General features: G+C 41.2%; 1 protein-coding gene across 3 annotated transcripts in view; it reads right to left on the bottom strand.

Annotated features, from left to right (window-relative positions):
- TDRD7 (tudor domain containing 7) overlaps window positions 1–14,200 on the bottom strand; it is an 83,823-nt gene that overhangs the window by 27,088 nt on the left and 42,535 nt on the right. For all 3 annotated transcript variants that reach the window (XM_034967843.3, XM_034967844.3, XM_034967845.3), the window contains 2 exons: window positions 8,247–8,833; window positions 3,996–4,182 (listed from right to left, as the gene is read on the bottom strand). In XM_034967843.3, the coding sequence (XP_034823734.1) occupies window positions 3,996–4,182; window positions 8,247–8,833 (774 nt within the window). The remainder of the gene's footprint in view (window positions 1–3,995; window positions 4,183–8,246; window positions 8,834–14,200) is intronic.

Below are 14,200 nucleotides of genomic sequence, written 5' to 3' on the forward strand. Positions count from 1 at the left end.
AAAGTGTTTCTGAACTGTTTGTAGCTTCTTTTCTTGTTTTTAATCATACATGTTTGTATGGCAACTGCAGTTTATAAAACACTTGTCCATGCATTGGCCAGTGTGACTCTCACCACACTCTGCTCTGTGTCCTTTGCTCTGTGAGGGCTCAGTAGTCTCTCCCTCTCTAATGTCCTGGGATCAGGGCCAGTAGTCACATAATGTGGCATAAGGCCGCAGTCCATTCCTGGTTCTCTGGCACCATCAAGTGGCCAAAGGTCTCCCAGCACTACCTATCACCCAGCAGACTCCCCTGGGATGTGGGCCTGGGTCAGGCCAAACTGGCACCAGCCTCATCGGGTGACCGCATCTCCTGTTTCTCCTACTCACCAAGGATCTGACAGGGAAAGCAAGGAAGGAATCAGTACTTACCACCAGACAAAGTTCAATTCAAGCGAAGCAAGACTGGTGCTAAGTAGCTGGGGTTTCTCCAAATAAAGGGAGAAATCATCTCTGTCAGCTTCAAGGGGATGTGGGGAACAAGTTCAGGCCCGGATTGCTACAATCACCGCTGTCCCAAGAGCTTGCTACTGCACAAAATACCGAGCTACCTTTTTTATTCTTCACATCCAGCCCATAATTCTCAGCAGCAGTGACGAGGCTGGTCACTCCCTTCTTCATGAGACGCTTTCTTTTTCTGGCTTCTGTGATACCACTCTCTTGGTTTTTCTTCTTTGGCCATCTTTACAGGCTTTTCTGCTCCCCTTATGCCTCCATGTAAATACTGAAGGGTTTCAGGACCTGGGCCCAGGCCCCTCCTCCTCTCTACGTGTATTCTCTCTCTAGGGGATCTCATCTTGTCCTGTGATTTCACATAGCACCTATATGCTGATGCCTCCCAACCTGACACATCTCCAGTCCTAACTGCTCCCTGAGCTCCAAATTCATCCATGTGACATCTGATAGCTATTCTCAAACCTAGCAGGTCCTATGAAATTCTCAATTGTTCTCCACAATGGTTTTTCTCTCTGACTTCCCAATTTCAACAAATGGCACCAATATCTAGCCAACTGCTCAAGCCCCAAACCCAGTAGCTTATCTTGAATCTTCTCTTTTGCTTACCATCCACTTCCAACAGGTCAGTGTCCTGCCAGTTCTACCTCCAAATATATCCTGAATCTCTTCCACTACCTCCATCTTCACTAATCCAGGTTACAAGGTAGCTGGCTATTACAACAGCCACATAACCAGTATTACTTTCCTTCTGTGCCCTACTATAATACAATCCATTCCCCCACAACAGTCCCAGAATGATTTCTGAAGCATCTAAATGAGATCACATCACTCTGCCTATCTCTTGCTTCAGAGTTATTTTCTATCATAGTTATTTCCTTTATTGGTTATTTCCTTCATTGTACTAAAATTGTTTTGTGTGTTTACTGTATGCTTGTCATCTCTCTCTTCTCACTAGAATGTAAGCTTCTTGAGAACAAGGACTTGTATGTTTTGTTCTTGGCTCCAGTAAAAAGTGAAAAAGTGTATCAGGTATATACAACAGGATGAGAGTGTCTGAATTTACAGACAAGCAATCAGGGAAGTTAAATAACTTTCCTAAGGCCACACAGCTAGAAATGGCAAAGCTGAGACTCAGTTCTATCTGACACGAGAGCCTGAATTCCCAAAGTAGGAGGGAGGGAGGAAAGAAAGTGACTGCCCTATAGACTTCAGACTGGGAGATATCCTTGTGGAATATCTGCATTATTTATTGTAAATATTGTTACACTGTTAATGTGTCACTAGGATTTACGTATGATTCTTCTCTTCATAAGAAATCTCTGTGCCTCAAAATAGCTTAGCTTTTGTTGAACTTCCTAAGGGCCGGGGGAGTGAAATGGCCAGGAAACAGAAGTTTATCTAGGAACATTTAGGGATAGTTATCTCCTATCAACTAGAGACACAGAGGAATGGAGGGACTTGACCAAAGACACACACCCAAATACAGGCAGACTCAGGACTAGTGCCCAAGCCCTGTGTTCTCCTTTGGTCCAGTGACCATCGTGGTCCTTAGCTTCTTTCAGGTTTCAAACTTTATCCAAGTATAATTTACACTGAATAAAAGATACCTGTTTACAATACAGTTTGATGGGCTTTGATCAATGTATACATCCATATAATCATCACCATAATAAACATATAGACCATTTACACCACCCCAAAAAGTCTCCTTTTGCCCTTTGCAATTAGCCCCCCTCCACCTCCTGTCCCAGGCAACCACTGATCTGATTTCTATCACTGCAGATGAATTTTACCTGCTCTTAGACATCATTTACATGAAATCATACATTACTCTCTTGTGCCTGGCTTCTTTTGCTCAGCACAAAATCTGTGAGGTTTGTCCATGAAACTATTTTTATCAGTAGTTAATTCCTTTGTATTGTTAACAGTGTTCTACTACATGAATAAACTATAATTTGTTTTTATGATTCACCTGTTGATGAACATTTGGGCTGTGTCCAGTTTGGGGCTATTAATAATAATGCTGCAACACACATGTATGTACAAGACACCTTGTGGGCCTTAGGGGTCATATGGTAAGTGTTCGTAAGAAACTGGCAAACTATTTTCCAATTTTCAGATTTTTAAAGTCAGTCAAATTACTTAAAATTTGTGCCTCTGTAGATTCAGCTGAGGAATTTCCTAAATGCCTCTGCAAATGGGAAAGGGTGGCTGGGTGGTTGGGTGAGCTTACTTCTGGAGAGGGTCAGGGCCTCTCCTATTGAGCAACCTGCTAAGAAACAGCAGTATCCCTTTCTGACCTCCTAACTCCCACTTGTAGCTAGGGTTCAGTGGCCAGTAACTGATGGACTTAAGCCTGTGTTCAGGGACTGGTCATTTGCACTCAATGACACGTACAGGATTACTGGCTGGCGGCTGATAGTGGCACATGGAATAAGGTTTTGTATTGTGGAACAGAGGCTGCAGAAATAGAAACATATTTCCCTGCTTGCAAAATCTAGAGTAAACCAAAAGATCTTAGATATATTCCCCTCACAGTCCAAGAGCGCTCTGTATAAATACAAGGGACTATAGAAGTGGGGAACTAGGGTCACCCTTCTACACAGTGTCCTTCCCATCATGAAGGACAGAAATGAACCCAAGTCTTAAAGTGCATTTCCCTTTAGGGAAGGGAGACATCTTAACAATCGAGAAAGAAAAGACTTTCTCTCCCTCCAAATTCTCTATCAAGTAGCAGGCCCATTATTCAAAGGATAAATTCCAAATAGACACACAGCTTCCACCAAGATAGAAAGAAGTAACACATTAAAAATACACTAGTACAACTGACCACACAGCACACGGAGCTAATACCTAATTTCTCTGCATGTTATTTGGGTGTTCCAAGGCCCTGAGACACTACCGCTCTCAGGGAAACTGTGCTTCTTGGTCTCTGCATTGACGGTATGAAGAGGCAAAGGGCAGAGGCTGATATCCACGAATGTAGCCAAGCCCAGAAGAGTCTGCTGATGGAAGCAAGTGGCAAACGGGCCCACTGGCCTTTTCAAGAGGGTGGAGAGGGCTACGCTGGGAGCAGCTGTGGAGAAGGACCTGTGTCTTGGCTATAGAAGAGGGAGAAGAAGAATTGTCTCCTTTGGTCTGTATGGCTTCCCTCACTCCGAAGTACTGGCCTTGATAAGAGGCCCACAGAGATCTGGTCAGTATTCATTATACATCCCCTGGGAATAGGAAGTGTCTTTCCCTGATTGGATAATGTGTTATGAATATTCCCATGGGGAATTTATTTTTTTAACTAAAACTCTGAGATAATAATAACTACCACGAATATAAAGGCTGACAGGGATAACCTTTTACAGATATTATCTTTTCAACTTCCATTGAAAACTACATTTAATTATAGGATACAACATTTAAATTTCAAAAATGTAAAAAATATTTACATTTGGAAAATAATAAGGTATTTGTATCCATAATGCTATGACAAAGTAAACAGTGCTTGCCTTTATTTTGTTCTCTTCTGTTGAGATGACCTGTGCCCGTAACCAGGCGTCCTCCTCGGCATTTACGGCCAGCAACTGCCCAACATTCACAGCCTGGACTGGTGTGATCTTAGGATTCTTACTGTAATATTCCTTCATCTCATCTTCCATTAATTCCTGAGCAGCAGAATAGTCTTTGCCCACATACCTGAATCAGTTAAAAGAAGAGAATGCAAATGAAGTAACCTAGAAGAAGAAAAGCAATAGGAATTCGTTTTTGTCCTTCTTTTTTCCCTGCTGCCATCTTTGGTTCCAGTCTCGGACTTGCTTATATCAACAGGGAGGAGAACGTGTATTCAGTGAAATACTTATCTCTTGAAAAAGAAGATAAGGGGGCTGGTCACAGTGGCTCACACCTGTAATTCCAGCACTCTGGGAGGCCGAGGCAGGCAGATCACAAGGTCAGAAGTTTGAGACCAGCCTGGCCAATATGGTGAAATCCTATCTCTACTAAAAATACAAAAATTAGCTGGGTGTGGGGGTGGGCGCCTGTAGTCCCAGCTACTTGGGAGGCTAAGGCAGGAGAATCGCTTGAACCCAGGAGGTGGAAGTTGCAGGTTGCAGTGAGCCAAGATCACACCACTGCACTCCAGCCTGGATGACAGAGTGAGACTCCCTCTCAGATAAGGGACAATGGAGATTGCACAAAACACACACCAAACAACACAGCAAATATTTGGTCCAACATATCCCACAACAAAGGAAACGTGGAGCAATCCAGACAACGAGAGGGCATAACAGGAAGCAGCGATAGTGTCCTCAGGAAGGACAAGGCTGAGAAAAGTCAGGAAGGGGAGAGAGGAGGAGACGTGGAAAATGGAGACACCAAGGGAGGCCTGGAGGCCAGAGAAGTGAGGGTCGACGCTGGATCTTGACTAAGGCTGCTGGAAATCTTTACAGATTACTAAGAAGAGACTCTAGAACATAGTTTTAACCTAACTAGGGCTGGGTCAAGCTTTGAAAAGCAATGAAATTTTACTAGAGAAAAAACAAAGCTGTAAGTACACTAAACACAACGTGACACCCCCCCTCCAAACTTATTAAAGAATTTGAACAAATTACAACAAAATGTTGACTTCTGATACCCTTAAAAGAGGTACCATATTCTAGTCAAATGTCTCTAAAACTGTATGCTTGTTGAGAAACATTTTTTTCAGGATTATGTCCTTATTCCTTTCTACACTTTTCTACTGTTGACAACTGTGGTCACCTTGTTCCAGTTCATGTTATCAAAACAGGCTACTGTTTTCTTGCGCTTTAGTCCTCAGAGATGATTTCGTCCAGGGTCTCCTTCTAGGGTGTAAAACCTGGCATATCAAGTTTGGGTCATGTAAGAGAAGCTGTCCCAGCCATAGGATCGAGGCCTTTTTAGCTGGAAGGCTATACTCTAACAGCACCAGAATCACTTGGCCCAGGAGACAGGGGAGATGCCACAAGAACCTTGTTCTTTGTATTGTTCCAGGTTTCACCCAGGCTCCAAGTAGGCCTGTACAGCTCTAAGAAATGGTTCCTTTAGGACTATTTCTATGTATTCTTGGTAATTATCAGCAGGGCAGAAGATGCCATAGTCAAGCTATTCATTACAAGGAGGAAAAAAAAAAAAAAAAAAAACTCAGAAAGTCCTACACAAAATGGAAACCATGTGCAATGGCTATTTTAAAATGAAATATTATGTGCATATTATTGGCTTCAGAAATAGCTGCAGAAGCTTTGCCATACTCTTATAGTTTAATTTTTTTTTTGAGACAGGGTTTCACTGCTATGTTACCTAGGTTGGACTCTTGGGCTCAAGCAATCCTCCCACTTCAGCCTGCTGAGTAGTTGGGAGGATGTGTATGTGTCACTGAGCCAGCTACTATCATTTAAATGTATTGAGCTTTGCAAATACTAAGGCACTGCCTTGAATGCAGTTGCACTCTTGGCTCTGAAGTCCTCCAGAAGGTCTGCAACTGCACCCGAGTGCCCATTTGCTGGGACCTAGAGTCTCACTGGGCCTCCCCCTAGTGCTGCTATGTAGCCCTGGGTGCTCAACTGGCAGAGGCCTGGGCTGCAGCCCTGATGTGGTGGTCTGCCAAACACAGGCTCCTGCCAGAAGGGAGGAAGGTGATGAGAAATGGCTTGGGATCTGCAGGCAGCTTCTCTTCTCTTAAGCAGCCAGGAGAGAAGGAGGGCTGCACAGATAGGGGGAAGATGGACGGTGTTGGATGAGGCACAGTGCAGGACTGACATTACAGCTGGTATGACAGTGGGTAATGACGAGAATGAGGTCATATATTATCCTCAAATTACCTGAGCAAGGGGGGCAAAGAATGATGGATAGGCCAATTTAGAGATGCCCTAAATACAAAGTTTTACAAAGTTAATTTCTGAGACAAGGGATTCCCATATTTGAGATGAGGGTTCTGCCATAGTGCCCTCCAGGCCCTAATGAGCCAGAGATCCAGCTTCCAGTGCCTACTGCCTGCCTGGGTGAAGATGCCAGTACAGAACAGGGTTCAGTCTGGTGGAGGTTTGCAAAGTCTTGTGGGGAGGGCAGAAGCCAATAACCTAAGGTCAACCTAATGGCAGACATTACCCATCTTGCTTGCTGGACTCTGCTGAACACATAAAATGCTGACTCCAGGATTTAAATTCCTACTGGGATAAGGTATTTAAATAATCTGATGACCCTGGACATAATCATCCTTGACAAACCTTGGTGTGAACAACAGAAACCATGTGATTGGTCTGGCCCGGTGCTTGGTCTCTGACTATGGCACCAACAGTTACTGGTTACAGATACCAAAGGATCCTGCCGTGGAAGTTTCTTTATAGTATAGTCAAATGGTAAAAGGTGGTAATGTGGCCTTCAATATCTTTCCTTTACTTCAATACAATAGTGAAACATATTGGGACCTCTAGCCTTCAGCAACCTATTTATATCTTCAGGCCACACCACATCTTAGAATAAAAGCTTTATCCTCTCTAAAGTTTCTGGAGGTTCTTCTAGTTTGAGCATCTGAAGATACTAGGTTCACTCTATTATCTACTCAGATTTCATTTGTTCAAATGGAAGAGCTTTAAATTTTTGAGCTCTTCTTTCATTGAAGGATTCTAATTATTTTTTGTGGTTCTTCTTTGGGCTTTTCCATCTCAGTTATGGGTCTCTGGAGGAGGGACAGCCCAAACCAAAGGACCATTTGGTTGAAGGAGCCCAGATTCTGTTTGCTTCAGCATTTTTCTGATCTGCCCAGCCATGGCCACACCCTGGACTGGTACCTCCAGGGGTTCAGCTACATAGGTTCCCATTCTTTTTCCCAAATGGAGACTGCAAATTATAGTCTTTCTATATTTTCCACGTATTCTGCATTTTCTCCAAAAGTCCAAGACAGGTGCCTGGAGCTGTACTGTTTTTTGTTATTCTAGTTATTGTTAGCTACCTAGGCAATGATGCCTTAGGCAATGACACCTCCTCTCAGGCAATGATACTGAAAGACTCAAATAAATAGAGCACCTTTGGGTCCAAGGTCTAATCTGATGTATTATACAAGGAAAGCAGCTCTGAGCTATTTTTACTTTTAGGAAATACTACATAGTCCCAGATTATAAATAGTATTATGCAGTGTGTAGGGCACTTGCCTTTTCTGCGAACTAGGTATTGCTTTTGACATAATATAGTTACCATCACGCTTTTGACATGAATATTTTTTTCAAGTTCATATTATCATTCCAATGTTTAAAGCTATTAGTAGTCTTAGGATAGCTGTATATTTTGAACAATTAACAAATATTAATACATTATTAAGCCTCACTATAACTCTATAGAACTAAGAATATGTTATCCTTTTTTTTTTTTTGAGATGGAGTCTTGCTCTTTCGCCCAGGCTGGAGTGCAGTGGCGCAATCTTGGCTCACTGCAAGCTCCACCTCCCAAGTTGACACCATTCTCTTGCCTCAGCCTCCCGAGTAGCTGGGACTACAGGCACCCGCCACCACGCCCTGCTAATTTTTTGTATTTTTAGTAGAGATGGGGTTTCGCCATGTTAGCCAGGATGGTCTCGATCTCCTGACCTTGTGATCCGCCCACCTCGGCCTCCCAAAGTGCTGGGATTACAGGTGTGAGCCACCGCACCCGGCCATATTATTCTTCCTTTAACCCTCAACATCCATGTGAAGAATAGACAAGTGACAAAAGTATATCAGAATCCTAAAGAATTAGAAAATGAAACTTGCCTGATAACCACTTCATTTGTGTTGCTCAGTTCAACCACCAATACAGATGGTGATGCTTCAGTTGGAATCATTAAAGGAGGAACTGTTATGTCCTCCATAAAGGTATTAGCGCTTTCAGCAATGCTTTCTTCTACCTGCAAATACTCTTGTTCAACCATAGCCTTGATATCATTATCACCATGTGCTTGCCCTGCATCCTTTTGGATTTTGTCAGTGGGCAATGGAAGTTTAGCATAGAGAATGGCCTTCTGGGGATTTCCAGAAATGTAGTCTATGCTGCATACATCAGAAAGTGAGGCAAGATTTTTTAAGGCATCCTCAGGGAATTTCACTTTGTACATTTCCTCAAATGCTTTCGGAAGTGCACTGGCCCAAAGGCCACTTGTGTATTTCACCAGCAGGTCTGCCACTTTTTCTTTAAAGTCTCCTGCCATAACTGTTGGATACCCTTTCAACGGTGGTGTTTGTTTGGGACCAGGTAGTGGGGATAGAGGTACTTTCTCAGTGTCCAGTTCACTTCTCAAAAGCTGCTTTCTCTTAGCTGGATAAAGAAGTAAATCTTGGCCACCACTGCAAGGTTTCTCCACCTGAAATTTTTAAATAAAGCAAATGACAGATATTTCAGTGACTATAAACAACCCACAAACACATTAATGCATTCTAAATTTGAGAGTCATGCTGTTTCCAAATTAATCAAGTGTACGATTTACTCTTTTCAATTGCTAGGACTTTAATGCATTATCTCCACCTGCAAATAACATGAGCCACATTTCAGAAATAAAAAGGAAAATAAAATAGTATTAAATTCATTTGTGCGGCATCGAGACTCCAGTTGCCCTAGAAAATCACAAGTGCTCTGCCCTGTAACGCGTACTCTCATTTAGTTGTTTCTGCCAAATCCAAAACAATAGCTTACAAAACTGACTAAAAATAAGTTGTGAAAAGGTATTAAAACTGTCAGGAATAAACCACTGGGAAGAAAACTAGAAAATATTTAGACAAAATAGGAGTGCCATCTCTCTTCTTCTTGCAATAGCCTGAGAAAACCCTTGGCTTTCCATTATTTAGAAAAAGATGCTCCAGAGATAAAGTACAGTTTTAAAACAACCACAGCAGAAAGTTTAGCTGCAAGTGTTGTCACTCTAACAAACAAGTATTAAAAATACCTAGCACTTGTATGTCATCCAATCTTGAATTTCATTTGCATGCCATTTCTGAGAGGCACAGCTTGATGACATATTTTTATGTAAGAGAAGAAGGAGAAGAGAAATTGATGTATGGCATAATTTTTCTCCCTGAGTTTTAAGCCTTTCTACTACTAGAGCAGGGGTCAGCTCTACTACTAGAGCATGGCCCAATGCAGTTCATGGCTCATGGGCTAAAAAATGATTTTTATATTTTCAAATGCTAGAAAAAAAATCAAAAGAATTATTTCATAACTTGCAAAAAGTATATGAAACTCAATATACATAAAGTTTTATTGGAACACAGTCATGCTCATTTATTTACATATTCTCTCTGGCTGCTTTTGCTCTACAGTGACACAGTTGAATAACTGTGAGGGACTGCATCTGTTAGTTGCAGCTCTTGGCCTGCAGAGCCTAAACATTTACCATGGACCTTTACAAAAGCAGTTTCTTGAACCCTGTACGAGACCATTAGACTGAAGTTAAAATTCCTTGCCTTCCAAAATATTTCTATTTTGTCAGATCCTATTTTACCTACCCCTTAGCTGCAATTTAACCCCTTAGGGTAATAATTACAAGTTTACATGAACCACGGTCCACCCAGAAGAACAGAATTTTAAAGTATGCTGGTTAGGTAGCTTATTAGTAAAGAACACTGACTTTTTACTTCACTCTCCATACAATGCTTAGGAAGAGTGAACATAAACATTTATGTACAAAGAAAGAAGGTGCTATCTTGTTATCAGAGAAGAGTTTTGACAAGTTAAAAGACATAGGCAACTTGGTAATAAAATTCCTTTTAGTCTGACTACATATTCTACATCACATAGGAAGTGAATGATATTAATATAAAACATTAGGTTTTCCTCTTCATACTTTTACCAATGTATGCTTAAGTTTTGAGGACTGAGGAAAACTTCCACACCTGGAAAGCCTAAAGCATCACTGAAAGCAGAGGTCTAATGGCACCTCCTGTAATCTGTCATGGTCTCCTGCTGGCACTCTGTGATCCCTCTAAATGGCATGTTATATGATTGGCACAGTTTATGTCCCTTATTTTAAGCCATAGGGACACAAATAGTTGGAGCATTCCTCATCTTTCTCTTGATGGTTAGTCTACTTCTCTAGAGACCCATGTTTTAAAATCTGAAATCTTAAAATGCCAATCTTCGCTGTGCTTTATGACACTCAATAAGATACAAGAATACAGATTAGGTATCCAGAGGTTTGAAACGCACACTTTCGGAGCCAATGGATAAGGAAAACAGCATTATAAGTGAATGATTAATTTGTCATATAGAATCCCAATTAGTGTAGTCAGTCATGCATCACTTAACGATGGGAATACATTCTCAGAAACGTGTCATCTGTTGTGCAAATATCATAGTGTGTACTTATACAAACCTAGATGGTATAGCCTACTCCATTATATAGGTTCATTATAATCTTTTTTCCTTCTAAAAAAAATGGGATACATGTGCAGAATGTGCAGGTTTGTTACATAGGTATACATGTGCCATAGTGGTTTGCTACACCTATCCACCTGCCCTCTAAGTTCCCTCCCCTCAACCACCCTAATAGGCCCCTAATAACCCCCTAATAGGCCCTGGTAAGTGTTGTTCCCCTCTCTGTATCCATGTATTCTCAATGTTCAACTCCCACTTAGGAGTGAGAACATGTGGCGTTTGGTTTTCCATTCCTGTGTTAGTTTGCTGAGGATAATGGCTTCCGGTTTCATCCATGTCCCCGCAAGATGATCTCATTCCTTTCTATGGCTGCATGGTATTCCATAGTGTGTACGCACCACATTTTCTTTATCTAGTCTATCACTGATGGGCATTTTGGTTGGTTCCATGTCTTTGCTATTGTAAATAGCACTGCAATAAACATACGTGTGTGGCCGGGTGCAGTGGCTCACACCTGTAATCCCAGCACTTTGGGAGGCCAAGGCGGGCAGATCACGAGGTCAGGAGTTCGAGACCAGCCTGGCCAACATAATGAAATCCTGTCTCTACTAAAAATGCAAAATATTAGCTGGGTGTGGTGGCAGGTGCCTGTAATCCCAACTACTTGGGAGGCTGATGCAAGAGAATCACTTGAACCCGGGAGGCGGAGGTTGCAGTGAGCCAAGATCATGCCATTGCACGCCAGCCCAGGTGACAGTTTGAGACTCTGTCTCAAAAAAAAAGTATATATATATTTGTGTGTGTGTGTCTTTATAGTAGAATGATTTATATTCCTTTGGGTACATAGCCAGTAATGGAATTGCTGTGTCAAATGTATTTCTGATTCTAGATCCTTGAGGAATTGTCACCATACTGTCTTCCACAACAGTTGAACTAATTTACATTCCCACCAACAGTGTAAAAGTGTTCCTATTTATCCACAGCCTCACCAACACTGTTTCCTCACTTTTTAATAATTGCCATTCTGCCTGGCATGAGATAGTATCTCACTGTGGTTGGTTTTGATTAACATTTCTCTGATGATCAGTGATGTTGAGCTTTTTTTCATGTTTGTTGGCTGTGTAAATGTCTTCTTTTGAGAAGTGTCTGTTCATACCCTTTGCCCACTTTTTGATGGGGTTGTTTTTTTCTTGTACATATGTTTAAGTTCCTTGTAAATTTTAGATAATTATTAGACCTTTGTCAGATGGGTAGTTTGCAAAAATTTTCTCCCATTCTGTAGGTTGCCTGTTCACTCTGATGATAGCTTCTTTTGCTGTGCAGAAGCACTTTAGTTTAACACCATTTGTGAATTTTGGCTTTTGTTGCAATTGCTTTTGGTGTTTTTGTCATGAAGTTTTTGCCCAGGCCTATGTCCTGAATGGTGTTGCGTAGGTTTTCTTCTAGGGTTTTTATGGTTTGGGGTTTTACATTTAAGTCTTTAATTCATCCTGAGTTATTTTTTGTATAAGGTGTAAGGAAGGGGTCCAGTTTCAGTTTTCTGAATATGGCTAGCCAGTTTTCCCAGCATCATTTACTGAATAGGAGATCCTTTCCCCATTGCTTTTGTCAGGTTTGTTGAAGACCAGATGGTTGTAGATGTGTGGTGTTATTTCTGAGGTCTCTGTTCTGCTCCATTGGTCTATATGTCTGCTTTGGTACCAGTACCAATTTGTTTTGGTTTCTGTAGCCTTGTAGTATAGTCAGTCTGAAGTCAGATAGTGTGATGCCTCCAGTTTTGCTTTTTTTGCTAGGATTGTCTTGGCTATATGGGGTCTTCTTTGATTCCATATGAAATTTAACATAGTTTTTTCTAATTCTGTGAAGAATGTCAATGGTAGTTTGATGAGAATAGCATTTAATCTAGAAATCACTTTGGGCAGTATGGCCATTTTCATGATATTGATTCTTCCTATCCATGAGGATGGAATATTTTTCCATTTGTTTGTGTCCTTATTTCCTTGAGCGGTGGTTTGTAGTTGTCTTTGAAGAGGTCCTTCATGTCCTTTGTTAGCTGTGTTCCTAGGTATTTTATTCTCTTTGTAGCGATCGCCAATGGGAGTTCATTCATGATTTGGCTCTCTGCTTGCCTATTGTTGGTGTAAAGAAATGCTTGTGATTTTTGCATGTTGGTTTTGTATCCTAAGACTTTGCTGAAGTTGCTTATCAGTTCAAGAAGTTTTTGGGCTGAGATAATGGGGTTTTCTAAATATAAAATCATGTCGTCTGCAAACAGAGACAACTTGGCTCCCTCTCTTCCTATTTGAATACGCTTTATTTCTTTCTTTTGCCTGATTGCCCTGGCCAGAACTTCCAACACTATGTTGAATAGGAGTGGTGAGAGAGGGCATCCTCATCTTGTACCAGTTTTCAAAGAGAATGCTTCCAGCTTTTGCACATTCAATATGATATTGGCTGTGATTTGTCATGAGTAACTCTTCGTATTTTGAGGTATGTTCCATCAATACATAGTTTATTCAGAGTTTTTAACATGGAGGGATACTGAATTTTATCAAAGGCCTTTTCTGCATCTATTGAGATAATCATGTGGTTTTTGTCTTTGGTTCTGTTTATGTGATGGATTACATTTACTGATTTACATATGTTGAACCAGGCTTGCATCCCAGGGATGAAGCCGACTTGATCATGGTGGATAAGTTTTTTGATGTGTTGCTGGATTCAGTTTGCCAGTATTTTCTTGAGGATTTTCACATTGATGTTCATCAGGGATATTGGCCTGAAGTTTTTTTGTTGTTGTGCATCTCTTCCCAGTTTTGGTATCAGGATGATGCTGGCTTCATAAAATGAGTTAGGGTAAAGTCCCTCCTTTTCAATTGTTTGGAATAGTTTCAGAAGGAAGGGTACCAGTTCCTCTTGTATTTCTGGTAGAATTCAGCTGTGAATCCACCTGGGCCCGGGCTTTTTTTGGTTGGTAGGCTATTAATTACTACCTCAATTTCAGAGCTTGTTATTGGTCTACTCAGGGATTCAATTTCTTCCTGGTTTAGTCTTGGTAGGGTGTATGCATCCAGGAATTTATTCATTTCTTCTAGATTTTCTAGTTTATTTGTGTAGAGGTGTTTATACTATTCTCTGATGGTAGTCTGTATTCCTGTCTCCATCTCCTTCAATTCTTCTCTGATCTTAGTTATTTCTTGTCTTCTCCAAGCTTTTGAATTAGTTTGCTCTTGCTTTTCTAGCTCTTTTGTGATGTTAGGGTGTCGATTTGAGATCTTTCTAGCTTTCTGATGTGGGCATTTAGACTATACATTTCCCTCTTAACACTGCATTAGCTGTGTCTCAGAGATTCTGGTACATTGTC

Source organism: Pan paniscus, chromosome 11 (assembly GCF_029289425.2).
Source record: "Pan paniscus chromosome 11, NHGRI_mPanPan1-v2.0_pri, whole genome shotgun sequence".
NCBI classification, from domain to species: Eukaryota; Metazoa; Chordata; class Mammalia; order Primates; family Hominidae; genus Pan; species Pan paniscus.